This window comes from Perca fluviatilis, chromosome 11 (genome assembly GCF_010015445.1).
Source record: "Perca fluviatilis chromosome 11, GENO_Pfluv_1.0, whole genome shotgun sequence".
NCBI lineage: Eukaryota > Metazoa > Chordata > Actinopteri > Perciformes > Percidae > Perca > Perca fluviatilis.
In genome coordinates this window covers 33664045-33682054 of record NC_053122.1, presented here as the reverse complement: position 1 = coordinate 33682054, position 18010 = coordinate 33664045, and the positions used below count along the sequence as shown (strand labels likewise).

Below are 18010 nucleotides of genomic sequence, written 5' to 3'. Positions count from 1 at the left end.
ATTTCTAACTTAACAAAAAAGCTGAATCAGAAACTTTATTTATTTTATTTTTACTTATTTTTAATATGTATCACAAGATTAGATCATATATTTCCATTTCTGTTTCTGAAGCTTACCTGCAATTGTGTTTTCAACAATGTCCCACTGTCTTCCAATTTGGTCTCGTACCACTAAGGAAATTACTGAACCAATAGCACGACTATACAATCGAGCTCTCAAGATCCACAGTAATCTTCCAAAGTGGTCTCACCATTGCATTGCACTCACACGCTCACACACTCTGACTTACTAGAACTATATAAACAGTCAGGCTATTACATTTTATTTTCAGATTCAAAATAGCACTTCACCAGCACTTGCTGCACTTCTCCCAACACACGATATGAGGCCAGCATACCTCACTGGGTCAGTTTCACAGGCATTCATTCCAGTCCCTCCATACCAAAACAACTATGGTCAGAAATCCTTTTTTCATACATACACCAAAATTTGGAATGACATTCCCCATCACATCAGAACACTACCATCCATCACATATTTCAGAAAGGCATAGGCCTACAAACTGTTCCTTCTCAACGGTTATTACACTTGCACTCATTGATTGTTCATGTATTGTCTGTATTGTTGTTTTTAGTTGTCTGTATCTGTCTAGCCCATGCTAATGTCCTGTACATGTGTTTCTGTCTTTATATGCTGTAACTGTGTTTTATGTTCTATGTTTCTGCAGAACAGGAACCTGCTGGAAACCAGTTTTTAAACTGAGTCAGGCCCATTTTAAACTGTAACTTAATGTTACTTTTAATCCTTTCCTGTATAATAAATGAAATTAATGAATTATATAGGCCTACTACCTACGTATGTATGTATTATTGTGTACTGTCACTATAAGCCTTTCTATTTTGAATATGATAATATTGTTTTTGACAAATGCAAACTTCATATTCCTAAATTGTAATGAAATGTCATAAAGTTTGAAAAAAAAAAAATTATGGGAAGCACTTAAACGACTGCTGCTTGTTAGGGCCAGAGCAATGACAACTGTACTTGCTTTATTTACTATAATGAGACCTAATACATATATTTATTTTTAACTTTTAATCGATTTGAAATGATTTTATATTATATATGTGGCTTAGTTAATTATTGAGTGCGTTTTCCTACATTATTTGTAATTCAGGAGGTTTTTCCGAGTGTAGTCAGTCACATTATGCAAGTCTTATACCCATTTCCAGCTATCAAGTTCAACTGGGTGGCTTAACTGAAATACACTGTAATTAACTGAAATGGGAGGTTTGACTCCATGTGCTGTGCCCTTTGTCCTAAATTTGTCAGGGGCCTCACCCATTTTGTGAGTTTCTTTTCTTTAATCAGACTCCTGTAGGCAGCAGGGCACACCTTATTGGTGCATGTGGATAGGCTACATGTTTTTTTTATGGTCAATGTTGAAAAAATTATTTAAAAAAAAAAGGAAGGAATTTGAAAGTGAACCTGCATTAAATACTTTTTATCATGTATTCAAGTTTTGATTACTGATACTCTGCTCACTTGGCTACTTTGCAAACAGAAGACTACTGTTGTATGACACGACAAGGTATATGGTAAAGACAGGTAGTTCCAGTGCAGGGGTCACCAACCTTTTCTAAACTGAGAGCTACTTCATGGGTATTGAGTCATACGAAGGGCTACCAGTTTGATACACTCTTCTGAAATAACAAATGTGCTCAGTTTGCCTTTAGTTATGTATGATTATTAATGATTAATGATACTCATCTATGTGAAGACACTGATCACGTTAATGATTTCTCACAATAATTATTAAACAATGACTTAACAAGGTGGGAAACATAATATCAATATTCAATTTTCATTTTTAGAACAGGCCTGAGGGCTACTCATGTGGTCCTTGGGGGCTATGGTGCCCGCGGGCACCGCGTTGGTGATCCCTGCGTTTCCTAGACACTATCGTATAGTGTCTAGGAAACGCAAATTGGCTAACAGGTCATCTTTTATTTTGGAAGTTACGACCGGAAGTCAGGCTACCATTTAACAAAAATGCTATTGACAAAAACATAAAGTGAGAATATTAAGGACAAATTACATAAAAATAAATAGAAAAAACGAGTAGGTGTATACAGAAATAAAAGCATATTCAGTCAGAGAATTCGGGGGAAAAGGGGGATGCTATTTAAACAATAAGGCTTTAATTGTGAAAGAGTAGCGGAAGTTTGTTATACTCATGCTTTTCTATTCTAGCTTGACCCGGTCATAGCTTCAAGAGTTTAGCAACCACACAATACTCATAAAGACTCATCGATATCAGCGCACCGGGTAAATCCACGCTCAGACAGATTTCCTCAATTTGGTTGACAACCTGAAAACTTAAAATGTTTTATTAGAAGATTAAGAAGTTGCGCCTGCGCCGTGATACTCCGGGGTTTTTTTTTCTCTCAGCTTGAGGTATGTCGCTTTGCTTGAAAATCAGCAGCCGCAGCAAAGAGCAGAGGCGCAGGCAAAGTGCACTATCGGAGAGCGATTCCCACGGACGAGACAAAACGACAGCCCAGGGCCGTGGATCATAGTGGGGCTCAGATCTGCAAACATGCAGCCATTCCTGCCGGTTCTGTAAACCAGGCGAGTCGTTTTATGTGGAAGACGCTCCTCTCCCGTGAATTTTTTTGGATGATCTCCCACAGCCAGGTCCACGTATTGAGATGATCTATTTTTGTGATGGCGAAGGGTCTGATTCCACGGGCCTGGGTGAAAAAGTCTTTTTACTTCCAGGTAATCTCCATGTTCGACAGCGGTTTGTTATCGTATAGTACGGGGATGTTGTTTGCATTGACTGTGAACCTGTTGTGTGTGAAGGCTGTACGGGTCGTCATGGTGTCACAGCTGCATGGCAGCACCTCCTCGGGCTGCTCTGATGGGAATCGTAGGCTGTTTCAAAAAATAACTGAAGAATGTGAATGTGCTGATGAAATATTAAGTTGCCAGTGTTTTCTGCTGATCCAGAACGGATAGACCGAGCACAGCACAGGCCTACCACTCAGAGTGTGTATAACCATGTGAGGAGAAAATTGGTAATCCATGCAAAGACTTATAACCCGGGTCAGGGACGGATCTCTGTTTGGATCATTTCATCTCACATTTTTAAATCTCCTCACATTTGACTGAAAAATATGTATAGACTTTCCACGTATGGCTCAAAATGGTTTCATCACCTCCAGTAGTGCCTGAGCAGCAGTGGTCATTGTGGTTAGATAAGAAGACTGAAGCTTCTCATTTGGGTACCGGTGGCTTTCTGCCAGCAACTACTCCCAGTCCCAGTACAGTAAATAGCTTATGAAAGAGGAAGAGAATACAGGGATGCATTTGCTCTAGGGGAGAGTAAATATATTGCTACATTACATCATACAGTACATACAGCTTATCACAACTTTTGGCATGAACTACAGTCAAGTTCGGGAGGTGAAACGTGATGGCAGATCTGATTTATTCTGGCTTCACCTAATATCTACGTACACCAGTGTTTCCTGTGGCCTCGTGATGGGCTGGTTAATTTGACGAGGTCAGCCACAATAAAGACACACACACACACACACACACACACACACACACACACACACACACACACACACACACACACACACACACATATACACACACACACACACACACACACACACACACACACACACACACATACACACACACATAGTGCGTTTCACTGTCTTTGTGGGGATCCGTCATTGACATAATGCATTCCCTAGCCCCTTACCCTAACCTTAACCATAACCATCACAACTAAATGCCTAATCTTAACCCTTACCCTAACCTTAACCCGTACCCTTACCATAACCATAACCTAATTCTAACCCTAATCCTAAAACCAAGTCTTAACCCTCAAACAGCCCTTTAAAGTTGTGGTTTCTTTTTTTAAATTTTGGCCCCACAAAGCTATCCGGACCCCACAAGTATACTGTATTCCCGGTTTTTGGACCCCACAAATATAGTTAAACAAGACACACACACACACACACACACACACACCCTCACTGTGTGCAGAAGTGGTTTCTTTTAGTCCTGAGGTGATCCCTTATACATAGAAAAAGCGAACACAGTATACTTACATTTCTGGCCACTTCTGTCTGTGTACTTTTTTGTGTGTCATTTGTTAGGGATGCTTCTGTTCCTGTTTTGGTGCAGAGTTTGTTTGTACAAGGAGAGGGAAAAATGTGGCTAAGTACATTCACTTTGCATTTTGTAGCCTGCTGAGTGTACTTCCAAATCAATTAGTGCCTTCATTTTTAGGTAAAAAAGGTCAACTCACCAACATAATGCAAACTCTGGCTGATACCAAATCAAAAAAAAAAAAAAGTCTTTTTAAGGGGCCTGCTGGTTTATGGCGACACACCAAAATGTGTTGGCTGAGACGGGGTGTCTATGTTTGTTAATGGACACGGTGTCTGGTCTGCATCTAGGTTCCAAGAAGCAAGTCCACAGGGTTATTACAAGGATTACTTTGCAGAGTAAAACCCAGAACAGGTTTCTTTTCTTCATCAGTCCATGTTCCAGATTTAAAGGGGTTCCAGGTTTTAGTTGTACTAGTCTTGTATTGCCAGCTCTATCTCCACAGCGCTGTGGAGTAAGGTTTGGCTACACAGATACAGTGGCACTCTTAAGTTTATGCATCCATGCTAAAGTTGATTAAAAAGAGGAATAAAAAAAATCATCAAATAGAGATTGACTGAAATAAAACCATGCCATTCTCTAGGTATGGTGAAGGCTATGTGATGATGTGGGGGGGGGGGGATATTTAAATTCCAAAGGCCAAGGGAACTTTATCAGGATGCATAGTATCCTGGATCCATGAAATAACTGGCCTGCCTGCCTCTATGGGAATTTAACATAGGGGTGTACTGACTTATCCCCCTTGTATTTTAAGGAAGAACATTTATTTATTTACGATACAATATTCATTCACAAAGAAAATTGGTCTCCTTAAAGGTTGGATTTGTCCTAATTTTTTTAATTAAAACCCTTGTGTGGTCCTTCGGGTCCCGGTGACCCGAAGGACAAAACAAAGGTTAATGCAGCACCTTGGTGCTCGTTTCTACAGCATTTTGGTCAGCTTAAACGGTGTTTAAATGTGCTAGGAAACAAACTTTACTTACTTAATTTACAAGAGACCGGGTTTAGAGAGCAATTCTCAACAAAATAAACGGAAGTACATCATCCTTGTGTGGTCCTTCGGGTCCCGGTGACCCAAAGGACCACACAAGGGTTTTAAGGCATTAAGATCAATTTCCAAAAGATGATTTTTTTTTTTTTTTTTATTCCTCCTTTTAGTCAACTTTAGCATGGGTTCATAAACTTATGAGTGCCACTGTAAATTCTGGGATAGGAGAAAAAATGCTCTGGGTTGTTTGCATTTCTTTAAACCAATCGTCTTGGGCGGCACTAAGCTCCGGACGCAGCGACGATGGCTCTGCAGAATAGTCTCATGAAGGAACATTTGCATTTGCAAATGAAGTTAAGTGTTTAAACAACACAGTAACGTGAGCTATTTGAATAAGCTGCATACATGGTTAAACATAATTTGCTATTACCAGTGTATCGCCGCGTGTACTTTGTCCACAGCCATCCCACCAACCGGTCCCAAAAAGTCCCAGTTGGAGAATAAATGCCGTCAACATATTCTTTGTAAATATTGAAAGTCATTCACTGAAAGAACCAAGCAGGCCTGCCTTGTTGCACGATCCAAATTTTATTTCGAAGTTTGTTGTCGTTTCCCAAAGCGAAGGGAGTTTGAAAACGGCAACGCACAGAGAGCGGAAGGTGAAGGACATCAGACGATTATCCTGGAAATGTACTTCCATTGATCCAGACTGTTAGCCTGACAAGCCAGACCCACATGAAGATGTTGGTTCTGGGAACTCACCATTGACGGAGCTCAATCCGAGGGGCGGGATAAACAGTTGTCTTTCACATTCCCTCTGCACGCAATAGGATAGCGCTACAACCAGGCAGAGCAACGAAGAAGGTAGCAAAGCTATATAGTTGATAGATTAAACTTTTGCCATATCCAGTCGGCAAAACTCCTAAAAAAAAATCTTCCTTTTTTAAAGAATGATTTCAGTGCAGTTCTTTGTTCTTTTCTCAAAGAAAGCTTAACTCCAATTCTTCCAGAAGACCGCTGTTCCCACCAGCAGCAGCAGCCATAAGCCCACCCACCGACTCTATACACGATGTGATTGGCCTGACCAGAGTTTGGTTTTTCCAGCTCGCAAGTGTCGACCGGTGTGGCAGTTTGCTGAGGCGTCGCATCGCTCGCTTGGCCGAGTCAAGCCAACGGAGAGTGCCTAGATCCCCTTGGCTGCATATTAAATTTGCTGCCACTAGGGTGCGTCTAGATGTCTAGATTTCTAGGCTACCAGACTGTAGTTGTACTAAAGTTACCTAGTTAACACGTTTCCCCCACATGTATCAAACAACAACTGTACCGGACTGAACCATGCAGCCTCATAACCTGAACGTTACACGACTCAAGTAGGACACGTGGCTTTTGAATTTCAAAGCTTTTTAGAAGTACACAAGTTCAAAAAGCCACATGAAAGCTAGTTTTCGGATTTTGTGAATTTCTGTCTTTCCTTCTGGGTCTCTTTGAAGCATTGCAGATCTTAAGTGCTGTAACCTTTGCCCTGTTTTTTGAGACTCGTGTATTAGGAAATAGTCTGTAAACATATTTTTTTCACTCTGGGATGGCATCAACCATTTAGTACGCAGTGGTCTGCTGGAAGGCAGTGACACCTGTACTACAGACAGTCCTGAGGAGTTGTGTGGACTTACATAGAGGAAGTAGGAGAGAAAGGCATCATGGGCAACCCCTCCCAATCCCTATATGAAACCCTGAGGACAGCTACGGGCTGCTCCATCCACAGTGTATGAAGATGTGATACTGCAGGTCTTTTGTCCCAGCTGTATTGAGCGGACTGTAGGAAGTCAATACTTCATGAGGGTTAACGCGCGGTAACTGAACCTGACCTGTTGACAGCTGGTAACCCTACAGTTTTCACCACAGCCTTTGTTCTATGTGGACTTTGCACATTTAAAGGTCCCATGACATACTGCTCTTTGGATGCTTTCATATAGGCGTTAGTGGTCCCCTAATACTGTATCTGAAGTCTCTTTTATATAGACCTTAGTGGTCCCCTAATACTGTAACTGAAGTCTCTTTCCCGAAATTCAGTCTTGGTGCAGAACTACAGCCACTAGAGCCAGTCCCACAATGAGCTTTCCTTAGGATATGCCATTTCTGTGTCTTTAGCTACTGAGGAGGAGAGAGGGGGTGCAAGGTGGAGATGTGGCCTGGACCAACATTGCCACTTTGCTCGTTTGAAAGCCATGATGTCTCTCTCTCTCTCTCTCATGGGTGGGCCAAATTCTCTGGGCGGGCAAAGCAGAGAAAGGGGAGGTAACTTTGCTCCTTATGACCTCATAAGGAGAAGATTCCAGATCGGCCCATCTGAGCTTTCATTTTCTCAAAGGCAGAGCAGGATACCCAGGGCTCGGTTTACACCTATCACCATTTCTAGCCACTGGGGGACCATAGGCAGGCTGGGGGAACACACATTAATGTTAAAGCGCCCATATTATGCTCATTTTCAGGTTCATAACTGTATTTTAAGGTTGTACCAGAATAGGTTTACATGGTTTAATTTTCAAAAAACACCATATTGTTTTTGTACTGCACAGCTCTCTCTCACTGCTGCAGATTAGAGTCCGGATCGGGCCGAATTTTTCTGTCCGAGGCCGGCCCGCGTCCGACAGAGCCGTGACCGAACCCGGCCCGAGCCCGACAGGTATTAAGAAATTTGACCATAATTTCTAAATATCTGTGCGAACCCGTCCTGGCCCGTCGGCCTCGGGTCGGGTATCCATGCCTTACTGGAGATCCTCTTTTCACCTGGTTTCTGTTTTAGCTACAGAGTGAGACCTCTTTTCATCTTCTTCTTCTGTACTATCTTTGATTGCACTCGCACATGCTCAGTAGTTCAGATATAGATCATGTCAGCTAGCTAACTCTAGAGACAGTAAAAGAAAGCCTGTTTCTCCAACTTTGGTCAGTTACAAGGCAGGATTAGCTGGGAGACTTCTAAATGAGGGCGCACATGTAAGTAGTTCTTTTGTAGATTATGGTGAACTTGTGTGTGTTGTAGCAGTGCTTTGCTATTGAGAACGAGGTAGCATGCTAACGCTACGAGCTAACGGTTGTGGTTAGCCAGCTCGTTTCGGATTGTGACGTCACAATCCGGGCCGATTTTGAACAGCTCACCAGGAGACTGAAGGCAGGACACATACAGAAACCGTATCTCACTCAAAACAGCATGGATGGATTTTTTCAAAGTTTGTATGTGCGTGGAAACACCAGACACAAAATAACACCCCAAATCCCAGAAAAAGATTTTTTTTCATAATATGGGCACTTTAAAAAAACTCATAAAGTGAAATTTTCATGCCATGGGACCTTTAAGTCAACTGTAACAGTCTTCCTGCCTGCACTATTCATGGCCAGCTCCCATGCATCATCAGCATCTTGCACTATCTGCTGCCACCTTAACTGTGTTGCATTATAAGGACATTATTTGTCTTTCCATTTAGCAGGAATAGGTTTTTATATTTAACTTTATTCTCTTCTTTAAGTGTAATATTTTTATTCCTTTTTGTTGTCGATTTCACTTTTCTTACCCATTTCAATCTCTGGGTCATTTTACATTTGCACAGAACAGTTTTACAGTACGCTAGTTACTACAGTATAAAGGTGCAAAGATGAATCGATTTTAATTGATTAGTCGTCAACTATTAAATTAATCGCCAACTATTTTGATATTGATTAATCAGTCTGAGTCCTTTTCTTTGGAAACAAAGTCCAAATTCTCTGATAAATGTCTTTTTTCCTCTGTGACAGTAAACTGAAACTCTTTGAGACATTTGAGGACGTCATCTTGGGCTTTTTGGGAAACACCATTTTCTGACATTTTATCGAGCAAACAACTAATCCATTAATCCAGAAAATAATCATCAGATTAATCGACAATGAAAACAATCGTTAGTTGCTGCAGCCCTTCTACAGTACATGATAGATAGATAGATAGATAGATAGATAGATAGATAGATAGATAGATAGATAGATAGATAGATAGATTTTTTTTATTTGGAGAGGAATTCACAATGTATCACTATATCATGCTTTGTATTACGCATAGCATTCAACAGCTTTTTTGACACTTCAGTCCCCTGCGTGGGATCCATTTAATTACATCTAATGTTATCTTAGCTAAGACAAACATATTAGGCTCCGAGGAGGAGGAGACAGTGGAGAGGACCACAGGGAGTCTGTTGCTCTGGTTCTACTTCTTTAACTCTGAGGCTTCATCATGTGTTTGCACAGACATGCAGAGACACCCCTCCACACAGACATCTTCCACACATGAGTTCTATATACCGTATTGTCTGTGTGGGTTTCATGCCCATGCATTTTCTACGTATAGCACCTGCATGCATACCAAAGGAGTCAGATCTGATAGTGGTGTGTAGATGACTCCTGTTCCCTCCCTGGAGGCCCACTATCTATTTGTTTGTCTCTTCAGGACGCAGAGCGCTTAAACAACAAGGCGGCTCGGCAAAGGAGATGCCAATGGGCAGTTTGGTCAAATGCACCAAAGGGAATGGGAGGAAGGAAGATTCTGGTTTTCCTGTATCCTCCCTGTGCTTTTCTTTTGAAGTCTGTAGCTCAATGTGGTGATGTGTTGCATATTTTGTGTGAACAAATTCTATGATAAAGCCCCAGAGCTCATTAGGTTTTTTTTATCAAGTTCAAAACACACAAAGAAGCCGTATGCCTTCATCTTAAAAGAATTGATCAAGGTACAGACCGTCTGTGTGTTTGTGAATGTGGATTGGATTACTTTCATTTGTGCTGCACTTTGGATGGACACAAAACAGAAAAACAGATCTGTTGTCCAGGCCGAGCTGTTAACCAAGTGCAGTAATCACAGCACATCAAAGATTGAAGAAAAAAAAAGAGGCTTTTGCTTGGTCCCTGCCTCACTTGGTGCATATTTTTGTTGGGATTTGGAAACTGTGCTGAAGCTGAATTGAGAGGGAACAGCAGGCTGCCAAGATATACACAACCTAAGCTGTTCCTGCCATGTGATCAGAGTGAGAATCAAAATCACTTTATCCTCCCAGGTGCTCTTAACAGCCCTGGAGGAAAAACTCACTGCCGTTTTGTTTTAGTCAAAGTCACATACTGTGTCTCACACAGCAAATCTGACCTACCTTCTTTTCCACTGCGCTTTCCAACAACTTACTTTTTCTTCTTTCTTTTTATTTTTTTTTACTTTCTCGCATTGCAGTAGTCATTAACTGCCAGGGGTGGAAGTAACGAATAACATTTACTCCCGTTGCTGTAACAAAATACTACTGATACTTAAAGGTCCTATGACGTGCTGCTTTTTGGATGCTTTTACATAGGCCTTAGTGGTCCCCTAATACTGTATCTGAAGTCTCTTTTATATAGACCTTAGTGGTCCCCTAATACTGTATCTGAAGTCTCTTTTATATAGACCTTAGTGGTCCCCTAATACTGTATCTGAAGTCTCTTTTATATAGACCTTAGTGGTCCCCTAATACTATATCTGAAGTCTCTTTCCTGAAATTCAGCCTTGGTGTAGAATTACAGTCACTGGAGCCAGTCCTACAATGAGCTTTCCTTAGGATGTGCCATTTCTGTGTCTGTAGCTATTGAGGAGGAAAGAGGGGGGGCAAGGTGGAGAGTGGGGGTGTGGCCTTGACCAACTGCCATGCTTTGCTTGTTTGAAAGCCATGATGTCTCTCTCTCATTAGTGATGACGAACTGACCGAAGAGTCGGTTATTAACCCGATTCGTGTCACTGAGCCGGGAGAATCGATTGCCATACGTCAATGAACCGACTCACTCCTGTTTTTTACCTCATTAGCGCCTCCACTGGAGTGGTGGTAGAATCAATCAGGAAATGGGCTACCTCGAGCAGCACGATTCATTGGACCAAAAGAGTTGTTAAGAGAGTTGTAGAGACCGTGCACCCGGCTACTGCCGAGAGTCTGCACTGCCGAGAGTCGAGACCGAATGTAACCGTTAACAACCGCTCGAGTATATAAGCAAACGGTTTGTCTAACGGTTCTCGGCAAGTTTGAGTTATTAACCAAGCCTTGTTTGTGAGAGGAGGGGGGAGGTAACCTTTCTCCTTATGACCTCATAAGGAGAAGATTCCTGATTGGCCCATCTGAGCTTTCATTTTCTCAAAGGCAGAGCAGGATACCCAGGGCTCGGTTTACACCTATCGCCATTACAAGCCACTGGGGGACCATAGGCAGGCTGGGGGAACTCACATTAATGTTGAAAAACCCATAAAGTGAATTTTCATGCCATGGGACCTTTTTTAAGTACTTTTTTATCACAAGTATTGTACTTTGCAACATTTCAAGTCGCATCCGTTACTATTTAAAAACAAAATTCACATTCAGTTTAGAGAATGGAACAGAAGACGAGGGAAAAAGAAAATTCCGCAGCTGCAGCCGACAAGAGAGACCCATAAAGTCAGCCGTCAGCGGGTGCTGGTATTTAGTAAAATCATTGAATGCAGCTCTTATGTACGTATATCTTGTTCTGTTCTTTTCAGTTGGGTTGATCTTGTTCTGTAAATCTGAGGATTTGAATTATCACCTATACAGTTTTATTCGGTTACACTTTACTTCAAGGTATCTACATAAGTGTGACATGACGTTGTCATGAACATTATAAACAGTCATAAATGTTTATGACATAACGCTTCTTTAAGTAAGTGTCATTCAGTTTTTGTCATGACAAGTTAGGGTTAGGGTTACATGACAGCGTCATGTGTTCATGTCACTCCTTCAACTAAAGTGTTAGTTTTTTCTTTAGGATTGAAATTAGAATAGAATTCTGTTTATATCACTGCATCACTGTAAAAAAGACACTGACTGCATTAACTTGCACAATGTCCCAGAAACTAAGCACCTCTGTCCAAAGGGGCATTGTGGGACATGTGATGTGTGGATCCTGTGATACGTGATGTGTGGGTCCTGTGACACAGGCAGTAATTAGATTTTTTTTTTTTAAGAGCCATAACCAGAATGGCACATGACACTGGAACAACTGGATCTGCACCTTTTTAAACCATTTCCAGCATAATGAGCGATTGTTGCCCATGGCGACTGATCAGCCAGCCAGCACCTTGTTATGGGACACCCCCATGCTGTCACCATGGTAACCTTTTTATGTGATCAGGTTTGATTAGGGAGTGCAACTGTCTGGCTTGAATCGACATTTCTTTTGACGTTCCTTCCTTTGCCAGGTTCTGTTCCAGGTTTCACCCTTTTCTTCGCCACCACCGCACTAAGTGCAACTGCTCCTGGAGGAATTGTTGAGTCTTTGTAAATTATAGTATGGTCTAGACCAGTGTCTTACCACTTACCCATTTAAAAAAATAAATAAAAAAAATAACTCACTGACTGCCAAAATAGCCCCAAAAACAATAGGCCTCCCACTTCAACGGTATATTACAAATTACAGCTAACTGAAATGACAGTTTCACAAATAGTTGACTCAGTCATTGTCTCAGTTGCCATCTCAGTGAGAAGAATGGTGCTGCTTATGCTGAGAATCCAGTAACCGTAAACCTTATTTATCCTTATTCTTTTTAAATGTCACCTGATCAGTTGTGATATGAATTGGAGGCAGTGTCGCTAAAAACGGTCGGTTCCATTACATACAAGTTTATTTAATATTGAAAACAACACATCTATGCTCCTCACTACTATGCTTTTGGAGTCGCTCGCATATATCGCTATATATATATATAGTTGGACTAATCTGTTCTCGACTTTAAGGCAGGTATATTTTCAGGTTCTGGATCGATCTTAGAGTTTCTTTTTCTGCTCGCCCTCATAGGCTCGGATCTCCTTTGTGCGGGTGAAGTACCTGTTCCTTACGTGGCTGACTGTGCTGGTGGGGAGCTGGGTGCTCTATGTGCAATACTCAGCCTACACAGAGCTGTGCAGAGGACACGAGTGCAAGAACGCCATTGTGAGTAATGGCTTTGTTTGTTCTGATCCTGTGAATGATTTTTGTAATGGACCTTTTTTATATTTTGTAATCACCACTGCATAAGAAACGCCAAGCCTACAGATGCGTCAACCTCAGTAACGTGTTGGAAACCCTTCTTGTGTTCTTTGTTTTTAGATGTAGAAAAGTAATATTCCTGCTTTCTGATTATCAAATGCGCAGAACCTAATATAAATGGATGAATATAATTCTAAATAGGCTGAGCATTAAATCGCACTGTTCTGCATTTTCTCTTTCTCCAAGTGTGATCAATACAGGAAGGGAATCATTGATGGTTCTGCCTGCAGCAGTCTGTGTGACAAAGACACCCTCTACATGAGCAGGTGCCTGTCAACACTGCCAAACAACCAGGTAGGAAACACAACATTTCTGTTGAAGCTCTGACTTTACTACTCGCAGTGTTCTGCCTGTTGACTTGTCAGTTTACTGTTCTGCTTGTCAGGTGTACACGGGAAGCTGGGGAGACCACGACGGGATCATCCGCTGTAAGTTGGGGGAGGTCGTGCACTACGAGCTGGGCGAGGAGCCGGAGCCGCGGAGGGAAGCCCCCGTGTTCGACAAGCCCACCAGAGGCACGTCGGTGGAGAAGTTCAGAGAGATGGTCTTTAATCACCTCAAGGTAAAGGACTTTGAGTCAGAGAGGTTCATGGAGAACCACGTATCTTAAGCCGCTTTCCGACCGGAGGGATTTTTGCAGTTCCTAGAACATAAGATTCCTAGAACCCTTTGCTTCTCGTGTTCTGACTGGACCAATTTGGGGATTTTTAAGTTCCTCTGGCCGCAGTTCCTGTAACTCTTTCAGCTCCTACCTCAGGGCAGGGTCTTTTTGCTGTTCCCTTTTCAGCACAGGGACCTAGGTCAACGAGGTTCGGGTTTCCGGTACAGTCAGACCAACAACGAGACAATTTTAACACGTTTTCGCCATCTTATTCATCACTAAATTCACTTCTGACAATGTTTTAGGTGAGAAATAAACTGTTTAGATTTCGAATATAGGCAGTCTTGCGATAATTGATGCCGAATTGACAATTTGCTTCAAAGTTTTCGGAGATGAGAAGCTCCATGAAGTGAGGCGCCTGCCCCGGCCGCTAGCTCGTCGCTCGGCCCATCCTGCTGAGAGACCCCGGTGGTCTCTCAGACCGCTCTCGTAAATATGAGGCTTTTATTTCGCCGTTGACGGTTCGTTTGTTTAAATATCACAACACATGTCCATCATAAGCCTGTGGTTAACGGTCTTTTCGGAGTTAAATTCCAAAAGCTTGCCCTGCGGGCTTGACAGCCTCGCTGACCGGGCCGTCTCTCTCTCTCTCACACACACACACACACACACACACACACACACACACACACACACACACACACACACACACACACACACACACACACACACACACACACACACACACACACACACACACACACACACACACACACACGCCCACAGCGCAGCAGGCAGAGGCGGGGGAGAGAGAGATACCCGTTTCTCTTTGGGAGACTTGTTTAAATTATGACAAATATGCCATATACATTAGATTTAGTATTTAGTTCATGTTTTTTTTGGTGTATTTGTTTTCTGATTATAACGCTATAAAGACCGTTGCCGTGCTTACATCACTCCCTTACCCCTTCTATAGTCCCTATGGCCACTTGGCCAGTGCGAATGCAAATGGGAAAAACGGTTTTGGGGGAGAGTAGTTAGTAGAACTGCTTAGAAGTGGACGTTTCCTATAACTACGTTCCTGTAACTACTTGGTCGGAAAGCGGCTATAGACTACCTAGACGGTAACATTATTCCCCCTGTCTCACTCTCCCTAAGTGTTGCATTCAACGTAGGGCTGGGCAATATATCGATAATATATCGACATTGAGATATGAGACTAGATATAGTCTTACATTTTCAATATATTTGGTCAAAAATATTGTCATATCGCCCAGCTCTAAGCCAAAGTGAGAATGAGACTAACTCGCCTGGATGAGTGTATATGTCTTTCTTACTTCCAGAGGGGTTGCGCTGTGTTAAACTGACTCACCCAGAATCGGCATGGTTTCGCGTCTGAAGATGGCTGCTTGGCTCGGTGACCACGACGTAGCTTCGGGTCCACTTCGGCGTCCTCTTCCGTGTGTGTTGTTGTAGTTCAGGTGTATTTGTTTTGTGGGAAAACGAGAACAGTTTTTTTTTTTTCAGCGTCTTTACCTTCAGTAGTGTTGACTGCGTAGAAGCGTCTGGTTTGCCACTGCTTCCAGCCAGAAACTATCTCCTCAAATCCTTTCTGACACCTCTACAAATCAGCATCACACAAACAACCCCCACCCCCCCCATGTCACGTCAGTATTTTCCCTATCAGCTCACTACTCAAAAGACAGACTGATCCCATGAAGTGGCGTATGTATGACACGCCAATTCGTATGCCATTTTGCCGTGTTATCAAGACGCATAATCGCTTTTAAGCGTGTTTATCAACGCAATTCGCCCACCATTGACCTACATTACGAGTGAATTTTCAAGGTTTTAAAAAAAAAAAAATGTTAAGCCTTCCCCAATGTTTCTTTCCTAAACCCAACCGTTTGTTTCCCTAAGCATGTTTTTGTCGTTTCTTTGTGTTACTTAAGACTTTCCCTGTGTTCTTTTCCTAAACCCAACTTTTTTTTTTTTTACACGCGTGACGTTGTTCTCGCAATAGTAGTAGTCACGTTCTCGCGATAACGTGCTACGTGGCGATGCCACGTGGTGGTTTACATTTGCTGTATACAGCATAAGACATACACGTGGAAAGCTGAAAATGCGTACAGATAACACGCCATTTGGCTTTAGGAAAGTGGCGTGTATGTTTACGCAAAGTCATGATGCCATGTTGCAAAAGACACTAAACCGATAGCATAGCACTCGGAACAAACCTCTTCAAGTCTCTGTCCCTATCTTTCCATCAGTCCAAGCTTGGGGAGCAGGCTAACCTCGCCAGCCTCGTCAGCCAGATCCTCTCGGTCGCCGATGGCAACAAAGATGGACGGGTGTCGCTGCCAGAAGCTCGCTCTACATGGGCCCTCCTGCAGATGGATGAGGTAAAATAGCAAGCCACTGAATAAGACAATTACCAAGCTGTTGTTTTTGTATGCGATGTCTCAGTGTAGAAAAGTAACATGAAATCCCTCCAGCTCTTTGGTGAGACAGATTTGTGGTTGTTTTTTTTAGGTGTTGCTGGGTCTGCTGCTCCAGGACCGTGGACATACTCCTCGTCTCCTCGGCTACTGCGGAGACCTGTACATGACGGAGCGCGTCCCCTACGGGCCCCTGTATGGTTTGTCTCTACCCTGGCCCCTGGTTTCCTGGGTACCCAACGGCGTGCAGCGCACCATGGACCAGTGGTTCACCCCCTCGTGGCCTCGCAAAGCCAAGATCTCCATGGGCCTCCTGGAGCTGGTGGAGGACATCTTCCACGGCACCTACGGCAGCTTTCTGATGTGCGACCTCGCCGCCGAGCACTTTGGTTACACCGACCGCCACGAGCTCCGCCTGACTAATGCCCGAGCGGTGGTTCCAGAGGACGAGTTCAGACGCGCCATGCGGGCGCTGAAGTGTGAGACGGATGCCGACTGCGTGTACGGCGTGGACTGCCAGACGTCCTGTGACGTGTCGGAGAAACGCTGCAGGGAGGAGCCAGTTCGGCCAAACTTGGCCAAGGCGTGCAGTACGCTAAAGGACTACCTCCTGCGCGGGGCGCCGTCGGGGCTCAGAGAGGAGCTGGAGAGGCAGTTGTACGCCTGCATGGCTCTCAAAGGTAACGCTGGACAGATGAACATGGAGCACTCGCTTATTCTCAACAATCTGAAAGCTCTGCTGTGGAGACAGATCTCACACACCAAGGACTCGTGACGAGGAAGTCCGTTTTTGAAATCTTGTTCCTCAAATGGAGCGGAGTACTTAAGATGCTGTGATTTAGGGATAGCCAGTTTAATAAAGTAGTTTTTATCAACTCTCACTTACGAACGGTTAGACTGATGGAGACTCTACCTCCTCTATCCGGGTTTTCCGAAGTTTGGGGCCTGGAAACCACGTCTGAAATGTAAGACTAAAATTAACTGAATGATTGCATGTTTTCACCATCAGTCACACTTAAAAAAAAAAAGTTCATGCAGCCACATTGTATTGTATTGTTCACCACAGTGGAATGTTTCGGGGGCACTGCAGGAAAAACCGACTCCTAAACAGATTTTACTGTTATGGCGCTGACCCACTGCTAGTAGCAGCTCGGCTCGGCCGCGTTTCCCCATCCTCCTTTTTTTGCATTGCAGATTTAGTACTAGTGTGTAGTAGACGCAGTGATTGGTGAGGACTCTCTCCGACCAATCAGTAGTCTGCAGGTTTTCACGTCACCTTTTGGTATCGTCTCAGATCGCATGGAACCTCGATGGAGGTGATACTAAAACAAGTACCTGTTGGCAGGACCAGGGACTTTTTTTTTTTCATAATGGAAAAACCGAAAAATCAAGTCGAGGCGAGTCGAGCAGGTACCACGTCATGGAAAAACGCCATTAGTCTCAAGAGCTGAGAGACCAAATCGCTGTTTTTGCTTCAGAATCTTGCAGATATGTATAGGCTGACATGTTTTGGAATACAAGGATTGAAAAATCTGTTGACCGTAAAGTTGAAAGCGTAATGAAATGACACTATTTGTAGATAGGCTCCTTAGTTTTGGTAAGGCTGCTGCTGAGCACCATGACATAATCAGGGAGTGCACATTTAAAGAATAAGGCTGGTGATATTCTATATTTTTGTTTCTAGCAAATCCTGTGAAAAGACCAAAACCAAAGTTCATTTTTCAG

General features: G+C 43.0%; 1 protein-coding gene across 1 annotated transcript; it reads left to right on the top strand.

Annotated features, from left to right (window-relative positions):
* Window positions 1-2267: 2267 nt before the first annotated feature.
* On the top strand, window positions 2268-17342 carry dipk1aa (divergent protein kinase domain 1Aa). Its single transcript, XM_039816858.1, has 6 exons — window positions 2268-2781; window positions 13016-13150; window positions 13433-13540; window positions 13632-13808; window positions 16118-16249; window positions 16380-17342. Exons 1-6 carry the CDS (start codon window positions 2728-2730, stop codon window positions 17058-17060), a joined length of 1287 nt encoding a protein of 428 aa, XP_039672792.1. The 5' UTR covers window positions 2268-2727; the 3' UTR covers window positions 17061-17342.
* The last annotated feature ends 668 nt before the right edge of the window (window positions 17343-18010 follow it).

What these genes read in the sequence shown, in the direction of transcription:
- dipk1aa (XM_039816858.1), top strand. Translation starts at nt 2,728, where the DNA reads ATGGCGAAGGGTCTGATTCCACGGGCCTGGGTGAAAAAGTCTTTTTAC. An exon ending in AAAAGTCTTTTTACTTCCAG is followed by an intron (nt 2,782 to 13,015) that starts GTAATCTCCATG and finishes TCGCCCTCATAG; the next exon opens with GCTCGGATCTCCTTTGTGCG. An exon ending in CAACACTGCCAAACAACCAG is followed by an intron (nt 13,541 to 13,631) that starts GTAGGAAACACA and finishes TCTGCTTGTCAG; the next exon opens with GTGTACACGGGAAGCTGGGG.